This window comes from Ostrea edulis, chromosome 2, assembly GCF_947568905.1.
Source record: "Ostrea edulis chromosome 2, xbOstEdul1.1, whole genome shotgun sequence".
NCBI classification, from domain to species: Eukaryota; Metazoa; Mollusca; class Bivalvia; order Ostreida; family Ostreidae; genus Ostrea; species Ostrea edulis.
Window position 1 is genome coordinate 64735400 of NC_079165.1, and position 17501 is coordinate 64752900.

Here is a 17501-nt window from a genome sequence, read left to right on the forward strand (position 1 = left end):
CAGGTTTGCAGATCTTATCTTGTCAAATAATAATTGTAATATGTGCAGATGTTCTTTAAATGTCCTAGAACATATTATGATGTCATCTATGAATATATAATATATTTTCAAATGATAATCTCCAAATATTTCTTACATTAATCTTTGGTATGTAGCAGGTGCTCTTGTCAATCCAAATAACATCCGATTAAATTCATAAGAGCATATGTTTAATATCATTGAGCTTGAATCTATAGGCATTGATATTGAGGTACCTAAATTTAGATTAGAAGAACCAATCTACAGCTGAGACTGATTATTGAGTTATACCAATTTTGTCTGTCATCTATCACACAATTAGTGAATCCACTTTTGTGCACTGAGTGAGAAACAGAATGAATGGATATATGATTATTCCATTAACAACAAATATAGACCTATGCTTATCTCTTACGACCGTAGCAGTGAGTGTGTGACCGGTCAACAGGGGATTTTACTCCTACTAGGCACCTGATCCCACCTCTGATATATCCAGGGGTCCATGTTTGCCAAACTCTCTACTTTGTATTCCTTATATCAAGATATAGGGAGTGCTTACTCCTCCCAGGCACCTGCTCCCACCTTTGGTATATCCAGAGGTCCGTGTTTGCCCATCTTCGCTAGCCAAGGGTTTACAATCAGCTCCGCTTCTCTACAAACCCTTGGCAGATTTAGTGCGATTTTCGTAGCCTCAACTTTCAGGATATGGTTGGACGCAGGGAAAGTCCACTGCTCAATCAGAGAACGTGTTACGTTAGATCACGAGCAAAACAAATTAGGAATATAAATAGCTACAACTGTCACTTGGCCGTGTATCAAATACATATCCAAACCAATGATGCCACGTGCGCAGTTCAGACTCATATCTGCGTAAAGAAGTGCATTTTATTTACTACAGTACCGTACCATAAGTTTAATATCAAACATCTCTTGTAATTGGTTGTTTTAGGTTCTATCTATCCCAGATTTAGACAGTTGCGTCAAGGTTATTTTCCTCAATTTGGAATTCACCTTACATACGTGGGGTTATATTTAGACGTAGACTCAACAACTACATATATTTCATGGGTTCATACATGTTTATTTCCTAAATGATACTCTCGCTGATTTCTTTTGCAATCATGCAATTAAGAGATAATTAAATATATCATTAATAGCGAGCAAAGCTCGCGTCGCGACGAGCTCGCTCCAATGATTACACATGATTTGCTCTTCATCAGCTGAAAAAAGATGAGTATTACCATAATGCTTCTGGAAAAATGTCGCCGTCACTGCGGTATACTTCATTGACAATTCCGTAATTAAAATAATTAGATTGTTTAGATAGTACCATAAACGTTTTTAAATTCCAGACAAACTTTCTCATAGCTTCAAACGTTTTGTTTTTGCTTGGTTTGAGAGAAGAAGAAAAAACATTGCAGCGAATATGACGTCACAATTTGTAACTGTTTACATCCACCGCGTTATTATCTTCGCTAGCCAAGGGTGACTGTTTACATCCACTGCGTTATCATCTTCGCTAGCCAAGGGTGACGATACAAGAGGAACCCCGTGTATCGTCACCCTTGGCTAGCGAAGATGCCGAGTTATATTTCTCGCGTTAAATGATTGATTGATAATATCTTGCTTAACGTCTCACTCGAGAATTTTTCACTCATATGGAGACGTCTCGCGTTAAATGAAGAGGCGGATAAAATGTCTATAAGTCGTGTTGCAAGATGTTAATGGGCTTCGCTCGTCTCAACAGTCACACCGTACAACATATTATTTTGAATGATTTGCATACCACATTGCGTAATTCTCTGAGCGCAGCCATTTCTAAACAACTTTTAAATAGTAGCTGAAACACACATTTTCATTGGATAAGCATGATGTAATCCAAATAGGGTTGTTTTCTCCATCCGCTAGAGGGCGCCACTCAAAGCTACGAAAATCGCACTAAATCTGCCAAGGGTTTGTAGAGAAGCGGAGTGGATCGTAAACCCTTGGCTAGCGAAGATGGTGTTTGCCCAACTATCTGTTTTGTATTGCCTATAGGAGTTATGAGATTGATCACTGTTCGTTATCTTCACTTTTCATACGAGAGATTGATCACTGTTGTTGGTTATCTTTGCCTTTCACGATTGATAAATCCTCTTCAATGACTGGAACAAGTTGACAAAGAAAAACAGAAATTATAATCAAACTTGAAAGTGATTTGATGGCCAGTTGTTGGTCAGACTTGTGAAATTCAGTTGTGTAAGACAGATTTCAATAGGGTAATCAGAAGAGCTTACATAGATAAATATATCAAATCATTACAAGAAAGTATACATGTAATTCAGATTTGATGAATAGTCTGAAATTGTTGATTAGCAATTACATCTTTATTCAGGTATAACAATTGGTCAAATACGTGAAATATTTAGCGAACTCTTAAATGTGTTGTCAATTCTTGCATTACGTGATTTATATCGTTTTCATATACTAGATTTTAAGGATATCTTGTTTGTGATTCATCATGACAGAAACACCAGAGCAAAATAAAACTTTGATTGATACTTTGCAAGAAATTAATATTGTTCCCAAAGCAGACACAAGGGATGAAATGTGGGCGAAAGCATACGTTGAGGAACATGGTCTTACGGAAGCAGTAAAACTGCAGCTCCTCTAGAAAAATCAAAAGTAGCAAGACACCATGAAACTAAGTCTCAACCTGTAGCTTATATTCATCCATCGAAACTAAGTGTATTATCAGGAGCATCTGGTAAAGGAGAAACCAGTTGTGACCTTTGGTTGTTTTTTTTTTTTTGTTTTTTTTAGGTCAAGTGTTTTTTACAGGATAAAAACCAAGCTACACGAGAAGATAAAATCTCTTGCTGTGACCTTCAACCCGACATTTAGATATATCGGCGATATTTTATCTATTAACAATAATCGTTTTCATTCATATGTCGATTCGATATATCCCTATGAACTCGAAATAAAAGACACCACAGAGTCCTCCACAATTTTTTGTATATGTAATATTTATTCAACTATCACATTTTATATCAAATTGATATATCACATATTCATCTACATGCATATACAGATCTCCATATATATACGTACATATATACACCAACACACACATAAAACATATGTACACGTTAATGTGAAAGTCGTTTTAAATATAAAAGAAAAAAGAACAGAAAAAAGAAGAAAGGAAAGAAGAAAGGAGAGAAAGTTAAATAAATGAAAAAAATACATAATAATGATATAAATGGGGAACATGTTCATTTGGGTGTAGTTAGCAAAATTAATTTTCGAAAAAAAATGTTAATGAATACATACATGAATTACATGTATAACATATCACATGTATACTGCCAGTTGTTTTTAAACTCTGTATATTTACATTGTTTTAACAATAAAAATTTTCATTTCATGATTCGTTCCTCAATGATTGTTTTTAGAGCCCTTGTACCTAACACAGGGTGGTTTTTGTACTTACTTGAAAATATATAATTCTTAATTATCAAAGTTATCAAATTTTGTACTTTGTAAGAATTTTTGTTCTTATATTTACCAAATAATATTGCTGTTCCGTTAAAAGATAATTAAGATATTCTAAACTTGTACAAAAACCACTCTTCAATATCATTCCAAATCTCCTTTACTAAATAACACTCAGCAAATAAATGTTCATTTCATTCAATTTCATTATTGCAGAAAGAGCATGTTGGGGATTCTTTAATCTTAAGTTGAATTTGTGGGAACTATTCTATGTAAAATTTGTAACTGTAACCAATGAAGTTTTGATTCCTGTGACTTTAAAAGGGAGTTCAAAAATTTTGCTCCATTCACTTGAATTGAAATGATATCCATATTCATTGAATTTTAGTCTTGAGGTACTTGTTTCTTTCTTTCTATCAATGAGAATATTATACATATCTTTACATCTTTTCATATTGATGTAAAATATTCTCATAGAGTTAGGCATAATTGGTCCATAGGAAAGCATCATATCATTTTGTGTTCTATTAAAAAACACTGTCCATCTCTGCCCGTTTCAGACCACAATATTCAACAAAATTTGTTTTTACATAAAAATTTTAAAGGCATCGAGGCTTAAAAAATTCCAATCTAAGTCAAACAAATCATTGATGAATAAACAAAACCAGCATTAAAATTACTTTTAAGAAAGACAGAGGACTTGCCCATAGTGATTCTTGGGTTATGTCATATGTGTTCTTGAAATATATTTGTATTCGTATGTTGTTCTATATGACATATTTCAAGCTAACTTCTAAAGACGTCAATCCAAAAATTGTTTGTTATTTTCTTACATAATTGTGCAGTAAAGTATGGACCCATTAACCAAAGATTTTTAATATCTGTATGTAATTGTGCTTTAAGTAATTTTACCCACTTTGAATCTGAATGAATTAATCTTCTTATCCAACTTTATTTTAATGCTAAAATAAACTCAGAATAATCAACCATTCTAAGGCCACCATCTCTGTAATCTTGAATGATAGTAATTTTTTTTTTATTTTGTGGATTTTACTTCCCCAAAGAAAAAGATAAATTTCATCTTTGAATAATTTTATAATTTCTGATGGTGGATTGGGTAAATTAAGTATCAAGTGATTTAGTTTAGGGATAATCATGGTCTTAATTAAAGTTACTCTACCAATGAGAGTTAATTTCCGTCCTCCACATCTGCTTCATACTTATTTTATTAAAAATAAACATTAACAACAAACTAACAACTAAACTTTATGACAAACGGGGTGATTTCAGCCTCTCCATCGGCATCTTCCCATATTTATGTAGCATTATTCCATTACCACCCGGATATGGTGTATATATCTCTCATCTGATTCGATACGCAAGAGCTTGTACTGCGTATGATCAGTTTTAAATCGAGGTTGGCTACTGACAAACAAGTTGATGTTACAGGGGTTTCAACAGTCTCGTTTAAAGTCAGCCTTTTGCATATTCTATGGTCGTGACAATGATGTAAAACTTATACGGTACCAATTTTGATGCACCAGATGCGCATTTCGACAAATAATGTCTCTTCAGTAATGCTCAACCGAAATGTTTGAAATCCGAAATAACAGTAAACTTGCTAGAGCTATTTTAGGGAAAAACAGAGTGCCAAAAAGTGGAGTCAATGATCTAGTTTGCCAATACAATTTCTTTGGGTCAAATGCTATCTGACGTGTTTCATCCCGATTGTTAGGCCGTTCTTGTCACGCTGATTTTAACTATGGATTACTCCGTTTATCTGATCAAAATACATGTATTGAGCTTACGGCAGGGTGACCGGTCGACAGGGGATGCTTACTCCTCCTAAGCACCTAATCCCACCTCTGGTATATCCAGGGGTAAGTGTTTGCCCAACTCACTAATTCTTATTCTTTATAGGAGTTATGAGATTAATCACTGATCATTATCTTTATTTTTCATGCTAGCAAACTTGTTGCATAAGCAATTAGGAGATCAATCCGAGGAGAGGCCCAATTCTATCTTATATCCCTTATAGGAGTTATGATATTGATCATTGTTATTTTCACCTTTCATGGGGGCCTCCGTGACCGAGTGGTTAGAGCATCGTGCTCAAAATCACACGGCCTCTCACCTCTAGTCGGCGAGGTTTCGAATCCCGCTCGAGCCGTTAAGTGAGAAAGTTTCCCAGTTTACTTGCGGAAGGTCGGTGGTCTCTTCCCAGGTACATTGTATCTGGGTTCTCTCTTCCACCAATAAAAAAAATTGACTGAAAAATTGTTGAGTGTGGTGCAAAACATCAATCAATCAATCAATCACCCTTCATGCTAGAAAACTTGTTACACACGCAATAGGGAGTAGAGGCTGGTCGAGTGATAATGGGACTTCATCCTTATGCTGATGTTAATTATATTTTGTGGAAACTCACAAATGTGTATGGAGAGGTGGATGGCAGAGAGACAGATACTATTATGCGTGAGATTTATGATAACAAACAGAGCAAGGATGAGAATGTTACAGTTTGGAGAACTGTAGAATGCATTATAGGTGGAATCTTAACTACAGGAGCCGTTAGTAAACCAAAAGCAGATGAAATGTTGCACGGCATGCTGTGGAACACATGAAATCAAAGCTATCACACGCTTCGAGAAAGAAATGTTTAATACATTTGATGAACTTTAGTAGCTTAGAGGAGAATTAAAAAAGGAAACCAAATTGAACGAAGATATATCAAAGAAACACATTTCGATGGAAGCTGTTGTAGTTGAAACAGAACAGAAAGAGAATTTTGCAGGATTTCTCAGGCATATTACGCACAGGGTTGATAACGTGGAGGACGATCCAGTTATAGAACACAAAAAGGAAAGTGAGGGGATCAGGAAATGAAAGATATCATTCACATAGGAAATATGACACTGACAGAGATCAAACACCAGATTACCCATTGATAAAGTGCAGGAAATGTAGGAAAGAGGGTCATATTAAAAAGATGCAAAGAGAACGGATGTAGATGGAAAACACATGTATTGATATGAATTAAACATTTTATTATTCCAAATGGTAAGGATGCTCTATCACACCAACATTTTTCTGAATTACAATTACATTCGTCTGTATACATTTTTCCCCCTTTTCTCACCCTAACTCTAACCCTGATGAAAAAAAAGTGTTCTAACACTTTCACTGTTCGTTATCTTCACCATTCTTTTAGTCAGTGAATGCAAAATGAACGCACCAAAATAAGATTTGATAGTATTTAATGGTTAAAACAGTAAGAATGATAAGCCTTTGTTCTATTTGACTAAACATATGTACATGTACCTGTAAAAAAATCAGTGAATACTGTAAATCAACTTACATTCACGTGTGACAAGTATTTGCAAGAACATCTTTACACATAGTGTGTATGTGTTCGCGAATATTGTTTGTAACAATCTCCCATATGTGTTTCTCGATTAGATATTAGTATACAGTATGAAACACCCATCCTCGTGTCGTCAGGGCGTGCTATAGGGCGATGTTTTGTTCGTTTTCAAGTAGTACATTTTGTTTCCCTCGACATTCTCTGTGTAGAACCCCATCCTGTTGTCAGACCGTCCGGTGGTGTTTATTCCATCTCCTGATTTACATTGATCCAGACTCCCACATTCCCAGGCCTTGAATTTTTGATCGGATAAAATGGATTCCGTAAAAAATTGGTGAGCTCGAGAATGGCTACATGTATTTACTACAATGATAAAAACAGCATTACAGGGGAAGACAACACAAAACTTTTACCTGATAAATGATAGAATTAATTATATGATAAAAAAAATTTGTAGTATTTTATTACTGTTCGCTAACTTCACCTTTCATTCTGTTGATGCACGGCCTAGATAAGCTTCAGTACTAATTTGAAAACGTTAAAAATTGAAATTCCCGCCATCTACAGAGGCTGCCATGATGTGGAACTCTTTTGTATTCAAGACCACAAAAATCAATAATTTTGACGTCACGCCGCGTCTAATCCGGTTTTGATGAGATTCTAAGATTATCAAAGATGTGCACATGCATGTGGTATATTTTACGAAGAAATAGGTTAATGCCTTCCTGTGAAGTTGTTTTAAATTGACTAATGCGAAGGGGAGATGTGAAAAGAGGTGTTTTTTTTCCCAGAATGCCTGTACCAACCAAGTCATCTAAAAAGAAGGCTGTGTAAACTATGAATCCATCATTTGCGGAATGACAAGTTGGGGTTCGAGACGTTTGTATGAAGAAATGTGTAACGTCTGCCTGGTCTGCGACTCGAATGAACGTCTTTTCTCAATTCCCTCTTGCGAAAGCACGGGCTCAAATCTATACGGCTCCAAACTTAACTGTTCGTGAGTTATCATGTATACAGTGATGATGATTAAATTAACCGGAACCGGCGGTATGACGTCATAAATTAAACTTCAATGGCCACTCTCTTAACGGCGGGTAATTTAAAATATCTGAAAAATTAATATTGATTTAATCGTTAAGCAAGGATCTTTCTTGTCAAAGACTGTCATTTACGATATCAACAAGTAATACTTTGTTCAGAAAAGCAACGATAAGGTTAGGGTTGCCTTTCCCTTTAAATGATTGATAGTTAATTACAGGAATGAACTAGAAAACTGACACGGTCAGCAAGGGTCCCGCTGAGGGTTATTAGAGGAAAGTGACATCTATATTTGATATAACAATGTTTGGGGCTGGTATGTATGTTAGAATTAATAATATATAAAGATACATTGGAATGCAAATTTGTGAAAAAGGAATCATGAAGCATATTTATGAGAGACTGATGCAATTTAAATAACTTCTGTTTGACATACACTCATCCACTCACACACAACAGAGTGCAACTACATTTTGTAAATCCCATTGTAATAGGGGATTCAAAATGGATAACTGGTAGAAAATATGGTACATAATATTCGAAAAGGATCATGAATTTGACATATTGATGTCTTGGAAAAGGAAATTCTGACATCGGGGCTCTGCGTTTTCAAACACGAGTGTTCTACAGTTTTAAAAATAGAAATTTATAGAATATGTCTTTACATACATAAGTGAAAAAGTTTCCATTATTCCTAGCCGAGACATACCATGTATGCGCTAAAACAAATCATAAGCAAATATCAATTACTCACGTAGAAAATGTGGACCTTACCGTCAACAAGCGCAGTGAAACACGCCATTTCGAGATTTTCACCGACGAAAACTCGGTAATAGTAATGAATAAGGCACACTCATTTTGTTTCTATTTTGTGACTTTCTTTATTAAAAGGAACAGTTCTCTAAGGTGTAACGTGCAATTACTGCATAATTCAATTTCTGGAAGCAGTTTCACTTTGCAACTGCATATAAGAATTTTATTTCGTATTCCGATCCCGATCGAAAGTTGTTGGTTGGGAATGACGTGTTAATTCAATATGCATGTAACATCAAGCATTTTTTAAATGACATTTTTTTAAAAACCAAAAATATACACATACACTATGTTGTAGAGTTATTTCTTGTAAATTTTCTATATATCAATACAATGTATATCATAATTCAAATTGAATTATCTCCCTTAGACAGTGGTAAATAGATACATATGTACGGTCATAATAAGAAAGATGATGACATTCAAACAGACAGACAAAGTGACATGACTCCAAAATCTTTAGGTGTCTTCCTCTTATTGTAAAGTATATCTGTACAAAATTTTAAAACTCTACAATGAAAACTGTTTGAGTTACCGTGTCACAAAGAAAGTGTTCATAATAACAAAGATGATGACACACATACATACAGACAGACAAAGTGACATGACCCCAAAATCTATAGGTGCCTTCCTCTTATTGTAAAGTATTTCTGTACAAAATTTGAAATCTGTACAATGAAAACTGTTTGAGTTATTGTGTCACGAAGAAAGTGTTCATAATAACAAAGATCATGTCATACAGACAGACAAACAAAGTGAAATGACCCCAAAATCTATAGGCTTCTTCCTCTTATTGTAAATTATTTCTGTACAAAATTTGAAAACTGTACGATAAAAACTTTTTGAGTTACCGTGTCACAAAGAAAGTGTTGACAGACTGACGGATGGACAATGTGATTACTATAGGGCTTCCCGTATTTCATGCGGGGCCCTAATAATAGCTAATAATTAAGATGAATGAATACAACTCTTACGGTAGCATCCCGGCTGATGTTCACCACCATTGGGATAAAAATCCAAGTGACCCATTGGGTCTAAGTAACCAAGATCCGAGTAACTCCTATCTACAATTGCACAAAAAAGTACCCTAGAATAGAGAGAAAAACTAAAGTAACACAGAACATCTATATAAAAAGTTATTATTAAATTCTTATGAATTTCAGTAAGTACCCTAATAATCGCATTGTTCGATGACCCAAATTGCCAATTATTTTCATATCCATCAGCACAACATGCACTGAATTACAGGTTGGTAGGTGGGTTTTTTTTTAAAGCATACCACGGTAAATTGTATTGTCCTTACAATCTTACTTTTCCCTTGAATACACTTAACCGAAATTAATTTTACTCATTACTATATACATGTATACTACAGAAGACAAAATACGAGAATTAAACCCACATCCACCGTTTGTGTGAATCACGTCAACGAAATGAGCGTCTGTTTCATCCAATCTTGCGTTCGCATTCTTATCTCTGAAAAATGGGCCGGCAGGATCCATACCTGTAAGTTACATGTGTAGATGTTATTAATTCATGATATATTTTTTTCGGGGAATACTTAACGTACGTATTACTAACAGATAAATAAACAATAACTTTCAAATACACGTAACTCGAACTAATGTCATTAGTGTATGAAGATCCTGAGCCACCGTGATATAGACAAGATCAGCTCCACTTTCCCAAAAACTAGAAATATTTGTAATGGTCCTGTTTAAACCTTGAGAATTTAGTTTTCAGAGACTCAAAGATGCACTCTAGCACTATTAACATGTCAGTCTTCTAAAGTTCTTCATTGTGTGATTCCCAGATGACCATTTAAAGTTTTTCAATGTTTATCTGCCTTGCTGTAAAAAATGCTTATTACTTTGGCCTGAAGAGTAATGATGCTTTATTTCTGAACGAACATTCTAAAATCTAATTAAAGATGGTGGTATGAACGAGCTATAGGGAGAATTTTCATGTGCAGTGGCAATACTAACATTTCTTCATATCAGATCATGTACAATGAGACAGTAAGATGTCTATAGAATTTGAATTATACCTGTGATTCGTTGATATCGGGTTTCCTTGTGAGCACTGCCAGCGAATCCTGCCACATGAGCCCCAAGGCTATGTCCGATGATATGAATATGTGTTTTGCTGGCCCCCCGATGATGCTCTAGACTTTCTACCAGCAGAGCCAGAATGGTTCCTACCACTTCTGTATTCACTGCAGCTTGTTCATAATGGTACCACCATTGGTTGGCACCTTTTTCCCAATCAACTACGATGACATTGGCGTCTTTCTGATATATAAAACAATATTCAATTAGTTTTATTTGGCGCTCTGAGCTATAAAAAACACAATTGACAAACTTTAAAGCATAAATGCAAATACAACTTATTTCCTATCGACAATTTCATTGGTTAATGCACTGAAGTTTGAGGCAGTTTACAGTTTTTCCATAAAAGTCCGGATCTTGACATGATGATTTGTCCTGTTTTTCCATAAAGTAAGATTTTATAAAGAAATGTACGTCATATACAGTGTAGGTTATGAAAGTGTAAAAATCAATATCTTTAATTCATTATAAAACTTTGTCACGACATAATCTTTTTCGAAATTAACAGAGTTACTTACGCATAGGTAATTCAGAAAAGTTCTGATCTGTATGTAAAACTTATACGGTACCAATTTTGATGCAACAGATGCGCATTTTGACAAATAATGACTCTTCAGTGATGCTCAACCGAAATGTTTGAAATCCGAAATAACAATGAAGTTTTAGAGCTATTATAGTGAAAAACTGTGCGCCAAAAAAGTGGAGTCAAATTCGTCTAAGGATAAGACCTATGCATGAGGGAGATAATCCTTAATTTTAAAATGAATTTCTAAATTTTACCACAGCAATTAAATATACATCCGTATTTTCAAACTAGTAACGAAGTACTTAGCTACTGGGCTGTAGAGACCCTCGGGGACTAACAGTCCACCAGCAAAGGCCTCGACCCAGGGGTCATAATGTAAAACTTATATGGTACCAATTTTGATGCACCAGATGCACATGTTTAAGGACCCTATGCAGTAGTGATTACCTGATATTAGTCCGATATATAGGCTGTGGAGAACGTTTTGTAACATGTCATATTAAAATTGAGTAACGTGTAGGTGTGAAAATCATGATGGTACATAAATGTAAATATCACTGCCCTGTTAAAAAGCTCTGATGCGGTGACACATATAAACATATTCAAGCAATTAAAAACGTTTTAACGTACCTTATCCAGAAGACGTGATGTCATGTTCTTAATCCAATCCTCATCGCCACTATTGCGATAACCATGGACAATGATGTAGGTAGGTTTGGTAGGAGAGAAGTGTGATAGGCTTGAGGCATTAGAAAAACTCAAATAAATATTGGATGTGATTTTTGTATGAAGGATAAATTTAGGATCGATGTCCTTGGGTGTGTCTGGCAACACTCCCTGTCTGTAGGTGTGAATAACTAGGACAGAGCTTATGCATGTAGGCAGCCCTAGGAAACAGCTGAAGACAACTCCTAAAGAAGAACGTACGATTCATACACTATCATACGGCAGCAAAAAATGACATTTGTGATAATCTTAGGTTCCAGCTGCAAGTTACGTTTATGATACATATAATAAAACAAAAATCTCAGATTGAAAAAATCATTAAATAGGTTGTTAACAAACAATTTATCAAAAATAGTGCTTATTGCAATTACAAAAGCCGATATTTTTTTATTTTTTTTTTTATTTTTTTTAGATTTACAGTGCATTTAAAGAAGAAGAAAAATGAATCTGATACAATGAAAACTGTTTTAACAAAAGCTGTTAATGTGGCCAGAAAAGTATACATCTCCCAAAGACAAAATAAATAGTAAGGTAAATTCTATAAAAATTCACCGAAGTGTAATTGTCCTAAGTGTTATCTTGTAAACGGTGCGAACAAGGCAAAGAATTTGTGGAAAGCCAAATTAATGGAGGATATGTCTAATATTATTTAAAGAATTGTTGTGTTTAAGAGCAATTCTCGGTAATGACCTAAATATTCTAAAGGGGTTCGGAACGCATGATATAAGATTTCGATAAAACTTACAGAATGGAGAAAGTACCTTACATAAAGAAAGAAATCAAACATATTTTGGTATTATGATGCATGGTTGCCATGGAAACCTTGATAGTAGATTTTGACCGTTGGAAGTACTCCAATTCATAGCTGTAAATTATAAAATATTACATTTTTTTTTTTTTACATGACCAATAACTCCTTTCTATCTTTCAAATCAGTACACATATAGGCAATCAACATATCAATTGCTAAAAATTCCTGCGGATTTGAGTTTATCATTAACAATGAATTAGCTAACGTCATAGAAACACATCTGAAGGGTCCATTGTCAAGTGCTGAAATAGGGATGAACAAGAGTACCACAAACGGTATATAATACGTCCGTGAGAATGCTTAAATACGGCCTTTTTCTCACGCCAAAAATCTTACTTTTTTACATGACCAATAACTAAAATAGCAGCAACTCTCTTCTATCTTTTTATTCTTTCCATAATTAGTAGAACTTTGCTTCAGGTAGTATCAGCCATCATCAGGCTGTGACATACTTCAGTTGATTGTATGAATAAAGGGTCTTAGCCTAAAGTGCAAGTGATGTTCGGGAATTTCATTTATCGGTATTGCAAACATGATAAAAAGTGTATATAATTACATGTAGGTTACATTCAGTGTAATACAAAGAATAGAAATTGGTAAATGACATTTAACCCTAATGAATGCGAGGTCATTCGCTTTGAATATGACCAGCAAAGCCAAGTACATGATTGAAACGATCGCTGAGAGTGAATATTTGTATATACATGTATCCCAAAACGGCGTTTTAAATCTTTGACCCGGTTCTTAGTGTCCGATCCGGTTTTAAATATACGAATATTTAGCGTGGTATTTAAAACATTACAAGAGTATAAATGTTATCAATGATTTTATCATGTAAAACAAATAAATATATTTTTATTCTCAAGAACCACTGAGCCAGAAAAGCTGAAATTTACATAAAAGCTTCCTGACAAAATGCAAATTCAAGTTTGTTCAATTCATGGTCCCCTACGATGGGGATCAAAGTTTTCCATGCAAATATAGACGATTTAAAAAAAAATCTTCTCAAGAACAACTAAGCCAGAAAAGCTGAGATTTACATGAAAACTTTCTGACATAGTGTAGATTTAAGTTTGTTAAAATTATGCCCCCCCCCCCCCCCCCCGAGGTTATGATGGGGCCACAATAGGGTATTGATGCTTTACATGCAAATATATAGGAACAATCTTTAAAAATCTTCTCAAAAACCGCTGCTCCAGAAAAGCTGAAATTTACATGAAAGCTTCCTGGCATAATGCAGATTCAAGTTTCTTCAAATCATGGCCCCGGAGGTTGGATAGGGCCACAGTAGGGCATCAAAGTTTTACATACAAATATATAGGATACATCTTTAAAAAATTTCTTCCCAAGAACCACTAAGCCAAAAAAGTTGAGATTTATATGAAAGCTTCCTGACATAATGCAGATTCAAGTTTGTCAAAATCATGGCCCCAGGGGTGGGGTTGGGCCACAATAGGGGATCAAAGTTTTACATGCAAAAATAGGTGTCCCCGCCCTACACCACTCATTGATCACTCATTTTGGGGACCACAAAACGAGTGATCAATAAATGGCAGTGTTGGGGACCAGAATACATGTTACTATATCAATATGTGGAACCCGTGTACTACATAATTAGCCCGTAAAATAAAAATCAGATAGCTACCTGTAAATTATTTTAACACACTTTTATTACTTGTGTAAAAAAATTTCATCATCAGGGATTTTACTGTAAAATAAAACTCGAGACTACTGTTCTATATAAATCCAAGAATGTCACACAATGGCACCCAAGCATGTGCATTAGCTGCAAAAAACACTAACGTATATGTTATCGCACGAGGGCGCTATCAAATTGCATCATTTGCTATTCTACATTAGTAATGGAATCAAGAGAGTTTGATCAGGCCAATATTTCAATGACTAAATATAACCAGACTAAATATAACCAGAATAACTTTCTGTAGCATACAAATTGGTTTGCATGAAAATATTTACCAGCGGTTACAAGCAATGCACCAATGGTCCTCTTCTTTCGTTTCTTTACATCAATATCCAACACTTGAAAATTTTCTTCTTTCAAGCCATTGATAATATTTTTATCCAGGTTTTCCAAAAATTCCTTATCATATTCGCTTTCATCCGTTTTCCTCAGATGGTTTTGATTTGGACTTCTCCGTGAACGGTCCACTAAATCCACCTGCTTTCTACTGACAAGCACACGAATCGGCTGATACATCTTTGACCTGGAGAAATCGGTATCTCGTTTAGACCTTGATCGATTGTACATGTTTAAATCTACATCCCAGTCTACTCCATGTGACGAGAATGCAAACTTTTCTGCCAAAGCCATCGCAAAGTCTTTCTCGTCAACTTCATAAAGTTTATTGATATTCTTCTCTATATAAAATACATATTCTATTTGCTCCATGTAAACGTCATTTCGAAGGCAGGTTCTAAATTCCGCCATGCCTTTGTCGAAATATTCACTAAATGCATTTTGATAAACTTGTTTTATGCTCCAGTAGATCTTCATTTGATCCACATGCTGAAGATTGCAGAATCCAGGGTTGCTTTGTCGTAAGTAGCAGTCTGTGTGAGCTTTGTACGCACGATTGTGAACGTTCTTACAATCTGAAGTGTCATTTGGCATTAGTATTGATCTCAGTCTATCTTCAATACATTTCTGAGATGACATGATCCAACTTTTCCCATCTTCTGAAAATGAATTAAAACTTTCCAGAAAGATAGAACAAATAGCTTTTCCATATGAAATGGCATAATGAAAATCGCTTTCTTCACATGCTGAGTGGGACTCTAAGCAGCTGGAGTACCACTGACAATTGCTCTCCATGGCAGGAATGTAACATACTGGCGACACTGTAACTTCCATCTTTCTCCCTTCCGCCAATAAGGACCTTTTTCTTCTTTCGTTTTCAGTTGGATCGCAGATGCATTCGTGTGCAACATGACCTTGTTCGATGTTAGGATTCACACTCTGAGTACACGGTAGCCAGCAAAAGGCAGACCCATGACAATCCATATACCCGGATGTGTGTGTTTTCAAGGAATGACTTGACAGACAAACAGCCCATTGATACCCGTTATACTTAGGCATGTGTACACAGTCATAGGCTCCTTCACTTCCATGGTTTGGATCGCATAAATCACACAGAATTAGCTTGACATATGTGCAAAATAACACTATACTGACAAAAACAACCATTTCTCGGACATCTGTGTAAGACAGACAAGGAATGTACAGCTAAAATTCTCGTCACGACTATGTTATTCTCTTGTTTTTAACTTCCTTGTCTCGTTAAAAAATTACGTAGACAACGTTCAAGATTTATTTAAACCACTTTTCAAGCCAACAGACTTTTAAAAAATCTGTTGATTTACTCGATGCGTTTTGCACCTGATATGTCGGTTTGTAAATGCGATTCATTGAATAATTTACATTGTAAGTTCAGTGTTACACTGTAGGTCAATAACATGAACTAAAATATGCAATACGTTGTTTACTCACATTGTTAGTCAAGTTTGCTTTGAAAAAGAAGACTAGTATGACAATACTCATAACAAGAAACAATTTCCTTTCAACAAGAAGACAGTCTGCCTGTATGTTTTTAATTTTAAAAATACTGAGTCCATAGAAATGAAAATAGGTATAACCTAATGTGCACTTCATAGTTTTCAGGCTGTTTCATGAGCAAAAATAAACCAGTCCTTATTTTAAAATAAATCTCGCCTTCCCCACCCCAGCGGTAAGAGGGGCACAATTCACCACCTACCCCCTTCGATGCTTCTCACCACCTGTGAAATCTAAATTGCCTACACATGTATAAAATGTACATCACGTCAAATACATATATACATTTTATACATGTTATATATACATATATTGTATCATTTGAAACTTAGCATAAAGTTATATCAAATGATATTCAAGCACTTTAATCACAATTTTATAAAAGTGATCCACCGAACTTATTTATATTTAATAAGTGAGAAAAAATAAGATTAAAAACAAATTATTTATATTATTACTTTAGTTGACTTTTATATTGCTTAAACAGTCTAAATAGTATAACTTACAAAAATTATGGACTTTAGGCTTGATATTTATCAAATGCAAAGCTGTAAACTATATTTCAAAGCTTCTTTGGTGCAACATGATAGCGAAATAGCTCCAACTATAACTAAAACTCAAACGTCTGAACACTTCAAACTCACTGGACAATATGAAAAAATCCAACCGTGGTCTAAAGTCACATGACTATAAGAGGCGCGAAACGCTCACCAAACTTTTGGTGGAAAAAAATACTAATTACATCAAATTGGAAATTAAATAAAATTAAAGCTGCTTGCCATTGTTTTGGCATAAGTTTCTAGTAGAACTTTATTATACAATCTTATCAATTGCAAATTCCATTCTTTTTAATCATAAAATTTAAAAGTTATTTACAAAATTTTCACACGGCTACAAAAACAGTGTTGGCTACGACCGAGAAATGATGAACGAAACATTCCTACCGTGTTGACCAACACTGATTGACCATGCTCTTCTGTCGTATTCTGTAGATTTATCTATTTAGTTCGTTTATAGGCTTTTCTTCATTGACTATTGATCAGCCGAAT

General features: G+C 34.9%; 1 protein-coding gene across 2 annotated transcripts; it reads right to left on the bottom strand.

The window, feature by feature from the left end:
* Nucleotides 1-6735: 6735 nt before the first annotated feature.
* Nucleotides 6736-16258, bottom strand: LOC130052279 (uncharacterized). Of its 2 annotated transcripts, none has more exons than XM_056156743.1 (6): nt 14859-16258; nt 11975-12255; nt 10758-11001; nt 10113-10214; nt 9685-9774; nt 6736-7222 (listed from the first exon to the last, which is right to left on the bottom strand). In XM_056156743.1, exons 1-6 carry the CDS (start codon nt 16084-16086, stop codon nt 6993-6995), a joined length of 2175 nt encoding a protein of 724 aa, XP_056012718.1. In that variant the 5' UTR covers nt 16087-16258; the 3' UTR covers nt 6736-6992. The 2 variants fall into 2 exon arrangements, with proteins under 2 accessions (XP_056012718.1, XP_056012717.1); XM_056156742.1 differs by having other exon boundaries at nt 9676-9774.
* Between the last annotated feature and the right edge of the window lie 1243 nt (nt 16259-17501).

Excerpts from the sequence above, each read along its gene's own strand:
- LOC130052279 (XM_056156742.1), bottom strand. The coding sequence starts at position 16,086 with ATGGTTGTTTTTGTCAGTATAGTGTTATTTTGCACATATGTCAAGCTA. Across the intron at positions 9,775-10,112 it reads GATTCACACAAACGGTGGAT|ATAGGAGTTACTCGGATCTT; the intron begins GTGGGTTTAATT and ends GTGCAATTGTAG. Across the intron at positions 7,223-9,675 it reads GGGATGCTACCGTAAGAGTT|TAAATACATGTAGCCATTCT; the intron begins GTATTCATTCAT and ends TTATCATTGTAG.